Here is a 6,925-nt window from a genome sequence, read left to right as displayed (position 1 = left end):
CACTTGTGACCAACTGGATTTAACTGTGTTCACCACAACAATTTGGGCCTTGCCATCCAGTCAGTTTGTTACCCAGCAAAAAGTACATTGCAATAGATAATCCCTATTAGGTGTTCATATTAGAACCTAGGGAATATGTAAACCAGATGTCTGGATAATGGCTTAATTATATAATGGTAGGAAAACAAGTTTTGATGAATTTCTTTTGCTTTAGTGTAAAAGGATCAGTTTTTAATTCTGTCATGTGGTTTATTTCCTGCAAGGTGGTGAAACCTATGCCTGGGAAAGGAGATGGATCGGAAATGAACAAACTCTCTCTAGAACCTCAAGCCGAAGGACAAAGCACAGCTTCTTCACCTACACAGAAAGGAAGACGTAGTCCTTCTCCTAGTAGCTCCTCTTCATCATCTTCTAGGACAGTTAAATCTGAATCACCAGGTGTTAGAAGAAAAAGGGTATCTCCAGTGCCTGTAAGTTGCAAGCTGTGATGTAATTCTTAATTTAGCTATATTCTGCAATCTTTTGCTTATAGAGGCAATTAATCCTCCTTGTGTAGGAGAAGATGCTGCTACAAAGGGCTTATGAGAGGGTTTCACTTGAGTGAGATACACAGAGCATATCTCATCACATTTGTCATCTGCGGAATTTTATTCTCTACTCTTAGGTGTGTGTTTTCTTTTTAATTCAGTCCAGCTTCAATTTTTATTTCTAGGAAATAAATGAGGAAACACAGATACTCAGTCATGAAGACATACGTGTTTTCTTAGCATCACTTGCACCAAGAGGTGCTAGTAGTTTGGTGTTTTTCCTGTATTTTGTGTGTCAGTTGTCCAGGCAAGTATGTTGTATTGGGGACAGGACTGTTGACTAGATTTAGATTCCTGCAGAAAAGAGTTACTGGTATGCTACTTGTGATCTTCTATTCCAGAACTGAACTTTAGGTACAGATTAAGGAAGATCTAGGTGTTTGCATCATCAGAAGATTAAATTCTCTATCATTATGTTTGAGAAGATCTGGAATAGAATGTTTTGAGCAATAGTAAATGCCTTCATTAAAGAAGATCAAGACTATAATGCTTTGAGCAATAGTGTCTAATGGGTTTGCTTGTTATAAGAATGTTCATCCACACTTAAACTTCAGTTGACCTCTCTACAACTTCACAGGGCAGTTGGAGTAAGAATAAGATCTAACTGCTTTTATTGTCCCATTGCTCTAAAGAAGGCTTCTATGATCAATTAAAGTATGTACTGCCAGTCCTCTAGGATACTCTAAACTAGGGATGAGTATCACAAGTTGCAGCACTGCAGTACAGCTTCTTTCCTCTTGACAAAAGAAACCGGAAGATTAAAAAAAACAACCAACCAAAAAAAACCCCCACCCAACCAACACCTCAACAAACAACCGAACTGTCAAATTTAGCCATTGACTCGTTTTTACTTGATTGTTTTCTTTGTTTTATATTAATCTTCACATGAAAAACCTTAGAAGTTCAGGTTACTTAACTGATAGACAGTGAGTCAATTACATATAACCTGCATCATAAAATAAAATTCAAAGTAGATATAAATCAAAGCAGAAGACTTGAACCTGGACAGAGATATTAATGCATCTCTCAGTGTTAAAAATGTGAAGAATTTTTAAATTAAGACAATTGTAATAAAAGGTTTGGGCCACTGAGCTTTTGATCATGGGCAAACAAACCAAACCAAACCACACCCTGAGCTGAAAGTTGCTTTAATTATGCAAAGGAGAGAGCGCTGTATCCTTTTTCATTTTCTTTGAATTTATTAAACTTTTGTTCTTCATTGACTGTATATTCCCTGTTGTAAACTGTAGTCATAGGATTTCCTCATTTAGGAAATATATTAGCGTAATAACCTTGTATAATAATTCCCAGTATTGAGTCACAAGTATATGATTATCTTGATTGAATTATGCTTGCTAATTCACTAGTAAAATGGTAATGCTTGAAGCTTCCTTCTGCAAGGAAGGCTTGAAAATAGAAGCACTTAGAAAGACTTAGGTCATAATGTCAGACAAAACTTCAGTTACAAATTTCAGTTTTTCTTCTGCCCTTGAGTTCTGAACATGGAAGAAAAGTAACTATATGACTTTTGAAGTCATACAGTCTAAGCTGTTTGTAGTAGTTTCAGCTGTTGGGGACTCTCATATTCTGTGACATTTAGAAGGGGGGAAAAAAGCAAACCACCACCTAATTAAACTTACTGTTGTCCTGAAAGTGCTTATGATGGAACTGCTTATGTAGTTTCAGAGTGGACGAATAACACCACCTCGACGAGCCCCATCTCCAGATGGCTTTTCTCCATACAGCCCTGAGGAAACAAATCGTCGTGTCAACAAAGTGATGCGAGCCAGGCTCTACTTGCTGCAACAGATAGGACCCAACTCTTTCTTAATTGGAGGAGACAGCCCTGATAATAAGTACAGAGTGTTTATTGGGCCTCAGGTAGGGAACACTTTTGTGTTACTGTTAATTTTGGAAGACTGTTCAGAATAAATTAGACTAAGTAAGTCGCTAACCCACGATAATGGTTCTATAAAAAAAGTCTAAAAGTTGTTATCTGTGCTCATGTAATACAAGATCAGCTTCTATTTTCTCACATGCGCAGCAAGTACAGTAGTTTTGTCTAACGTTTCTCCTCAAAAAAAGCTCTCTAGTTTTTAGTAATTACAAAAGGAAGTCTTGTCTGTTCTTGTTCCTAGAAATGGTTCCTAGTTTTATGTTTTAAGTATTTTGGGGTAAAATTTAGCCACTTAACTTTCTCCGTTTCTCAGTCCGAAACACTTTATTTCCTCTATTAATGAGATTAAATGACAAGCACACGACATAATTCCTTTAATGGTGCGATGATTTCATTAATACCTATAGTCCTGTTCATAGTCTTTCATTGACTTTCGTAGTACTAATGTGATGCTGCCTTGGGGAACATCTAGGTTTTTCAGTAAACAGAGTATATCCCGCAGTCATGGCAGAGGGGTTGGAACTAGATGATCTTTAAGTTCCCTTCCAACCTAAACTAGTCTCATTTGATGATATTAAAGTTTGCTGTTGTCTTATGGATATACAACAATTATATGCATTAATTCCTTCTAGTATGAAGCGTAGCAATGGCTTCTGCTGATTTAAAAAAAAAAAAATTAAAAATGGGAAAAGTCAATTGAAAGCTGATATAATAATTGTCTGCTTTTCCATATATATATATCCCTGAATTTTGGGAATTCACGTTTCCTGTAAGGCCATGTAAGAAGATACTTATGCCTATATATGAACTACGTTGTATAAGCTACTTCCCTTTTCAGAGGGGTTTAGTATATATTCTGTGATGCAGAAAAATTATCTTCATGATTATCAATTCAGTAGAGCCTTAGTAGATACTTCTCTTTGCAGACTTGTAGCTGTGGCCGTGGGACGTTTTGTATTCATCTGCTGTTTGTTATGCTGCGGGTGTTCCAGCTTGAACCCTCAGACCCAATGCTCTGGAGAAAGACGCTGAAGAACTTTGAGGTAATCAATTTGTAATAGATCTAATGGATGATCTAAAATACACTCCAGGTAAAACTCTTTGGGATGTTATCTTAAAAATGCTGAAAAGATGTTGGTTTTCAAAGCAACAAGAATATGTGTTTTGAATTTTAAGTCAGTCTCAGGAGCCCTCTATGTAGAAAACCAGCTGCAACTAAGTCGTAAGTAAAAGAATAGTAGAGAGCTGTAGCTTAGTAAGTGATTCAGATCTTGGATTTTTCTACTCAGATTTGTGTTATCTGTCTCAATGATTAGCTGAAAGGTAAACAGAATGAGGATTTTCAGAAGTGATTGTGTGTGTATTTAAAGTTGTTTATTTTTAATAAGCAACTAAGTTTTTGTTGTAAAATGTTTCTTGCGATCTGTTTATTCCTAAGACTTCTGATATTGCTGCTGCTATTGCTAATGCGTTATTTTGAAGGTGAATAGATGTTTTTTAGCAGTAATTAAACTTCAGTAATATTAATTTTAATTACAAGCTACTCATAGCATAAATACCACTGTTGCTATCTTTTTCTGATGTTAGGTTGAGAGTTTGTTCCAGAAATATCACAGTAGACGTAGCTCGAGGATCAAAGCTCCATCTCGTAACACCATCCAGAAGTTTGTCTCACGCATGTCAAATTCTCATACATTGTCATCATCTAGTACTTCTACATCTAGTTCAGAAAACAGGTTAGTATATTTATAAAGGAATTAAAAGCTTTATTCTGTAGTTTCCTTCTAATTTTGGAGGTTTAGAATCACCTACATTCTTTTTGTTCAAAGCTGCTTTCATTTCAAGCCCCATTAAGTCTCTGTATTTGCAAACAATAGTCAAGCATACATTAGTCACGGTGGTACCAAGTGGGCACACTTGCTTTATAACTGTGGTTTGAAAAATGTTACAGTTGGGAAAAGAAATTTTTTGCACCTTAATGAAATTGGGAAGCACACTTTGGAAATGTACTGCAAGATTGGAGCATATATTAACTCTGGAAAACTATTTGTGTGCATTTGTTTAAATACAGCATTTGTGCAAATGTTGACAAATGAAGAAACATGATTTTTTTTCCTCTTGTCCTACTTTGGAGAAATGCTTGTGCCTATAAGAATATGCTGAAAAATTTTTGGGCACTGTACTCTTTTTGGAAACATATATAAAAGTGTATCTATAGAAACATAAGTAAGCATGTATTTAAAAAAAGTTATGTAAAATGGGTGAGTAAACTACTTAAGGGAGCTATTAAACTATTATGATTTTATAGTTTGTACAATATTAAACGATGCCTTATCAATTTTGAGTGATGTATGATTTTTTTTTTTCCTGACTTCTACTACTTCAGTGATTTTGCATGTTCTTTTTCTTGATTTCTGAAAAGATATTGGTTAACTTTTTAAACAAGTGGTTTGTGCATGCGTTAGGGGGTGAACCAGGCATCCTTTAGGGATGTCAAACCACAGAAGGCAACCTAAAATGAGGCTTTCTTTTCCGTAAAGTGAAAACAAACTGAGGGAGTACCTTGGTATGCCACTTTGTGTTAATAAGCCTATAGTTAGATGAATATATTCAGAAAGGTTTATAACTTTGATGTACAGATTGTCTCCTTAATTTTCCATCATACTTTACTTTTCCAAATGACCAAATTTGTCACTGTAAATTTTTCTGGCAAAATTTCTGGTTATATCCATTTAAAAATTAGGGTGGGGGTAAATAATATTGCAGCAACATGTAAAATAGGGAAAATGTAGTGGCTTGGTTTTTTTTCAATCTACACGTGACATGTAGATACATTAATGTCTGTCTGAACCTATTGCGTATATTCCTGTTAGTAGCAGAAAATTCTTGACTGACTGTTATCTTCTGTTAATTTTTGGAGTTTTACATATGTTCATCAAATAGATTTACAGTTTCCTGTAGTGGTCTAAAGACCACCTTGTGACTCAATGCTCTGCAATGAGTGTGAAGGAAGAAAATGTGGGTAGTTTTTCAAAATACAAAAATTTCTTAGGTTTTCAAAACCTAAAATTGTTTGTTAAAAAAGCGAAGGTTGATGTTTTTAAAGAAGCCTTAGGGTGAACTGAAAAAGAAAGCTAGTGTCCAGGGATGGGCCTTTCAATCACTAATTGGTATCTGAACTCATTTGAAAAGATGTCATGTGCTTTACGGCTTTCCCCTTCATTTCAATCAAGTGTTGTCTGTACTCCATGCTTCTAAAAATTTGGTTGCTTGCTTACTCAGACCACTGTTCAGGAGAATGATGCATGAATAGCCTATAGTTAGGCAGAAATGACTGTTTCACACTGGAAGTTAATATTTTTTCACTGTTAAAGCCTATTCTGATATGCCACTTTTACAATCACAAATACCTGTTTTTATAGTATGAAGGATGAAGAAGAACAGATGTGCCCCATTTGTCTGTTAGGCATGCTGGATGAAGAGAGCCTAACTGTGTGTGAAGATGGCTGCAGGAACAAATTACACCACCACTGCATGTCAATATGTACGTTGTCATCTTTTTTTAAGTTCTGGTGACTCTTAAATTTGCGGAAGTACTGTAACTTAGCATGTTTTACTTAAGAAAGTAAAAACCAGAAACCTGCTCTTAAGTGATGACTGGTAGCTCTTTGAGAGTTTGGTATCATTCAGGTACTGTTCATATGCCTTGTTTTATCAGTTATTGACAAATAACATTTGTCATTTGAGGCTTTGAGAAAAGTTAACTGCAGGGCTGAAGGTTTAAAACTTTTACCTGAGTGAAAAGATTACATCCAATTAGAGCAAGGTTAGGAATAGACTTCTAGCCCCCTGTGACTTGTCATTAGAATGCATGAAAGTCATCTATCAGCTAGGATTATATAGTGAATTATGGGGAATTACTATATTGAAGTATATAAATAGTTTGATTTGACAAATAAAATTCCATCTCCTGTTTTTTAATACTTTTTAGAAGGTGTTGCCTGTGTTTGAGGTACAAAAGGAACCGCATTTGTGTTCCTAACTTTTAATGTTATTTGTAGTACTGAACTAAAGCATTTCTGCATGCATAAAAAGTTTAAATGCGCGTATTTTTAATTTCAGAAGCGTTTATCCTGAAGCAAACGTTCTTTAGTAAAACTCGGAAATAGTAATGCCATCTTCTGGTTTTATACTCCCTAAAACTGAAGTACATATTCTCTTGTTGATGTGTTTCAGGGGCAGAAGAATGCAGAAGAAACAGAGAGCCGCTTATCTGTCCTCTTTGTAGATCTAAATGGAGATCTCATGATTTCTATAGGTAAGGATTCCGTCTGTGTATAACTAACTGTTTCTGGACCCTTAGTTGATGTTTCTAAATATGCTGAAATGTTTGCTTCGGTAAATGTTTCATTTGCTAATCCATGTTATTTGTTGTTAATCT

General features: G+C 35.4%; 1 protein-coding gene across 1 annotated transcript in view; it reads left to right on the top strand.

Annotated features, from left to right (window-relative positions):
• Positions 1–263: 263 nt before the first annotated feature.
• The window catches only part of MAP3K1 (mitogen-activated protein kinase kinase kinase 1, E3 ubiquitin protein ligase), a gene marked incomplete at both ends in the record, with an annotated part of 18,091 nt that continues 11,429 nt past the window's right edge, over positions 264–6,925 (top strand). The window contains 6 exons of the mRNA XM_010147166.1: positions 264–470; positions 2,268–2,468; positions 3,411–3,527; positions 4,072–4,220; positions 5,907–6,028; positions 6,721–6,802. Coding sequence (XP_010145468.1) covers positions 264–470; positions 2,268–2,468; positions 3,411–3,527; positions 4,072–4,220; positions 5,907–6,028; positions 6,721–6,802 — 878 coding nt within the window. The remainder of the gene's footprint in view (positions 471–2,267; positions 2,469–3,410; positions 3,528–4,071; positions 4,221–5,906; positions 6,029–6,720; positions 6,803–6,925) is intronic.

This window comes from Eurypyga helias, unplaced genomic scaffold (genome assembly GCF_000690775.1).
Source record: "Eurypyga helias isolate BGI_N326 unplaced genomic scaffold, ASM69077v1 scaffold11832, whole genome shotgun sequence".
NCBI lineage: Eukaryota > Metazoa > Chordata > Aves > Eurypygiformes > Eurypygidae > Eurypyga > Eurypyga helias.
The sequence above is the reverse complement of the archived record's forward strand: the minus strand, read 5'-3'. Positions and strand labels throughout refer to the sequence as shown.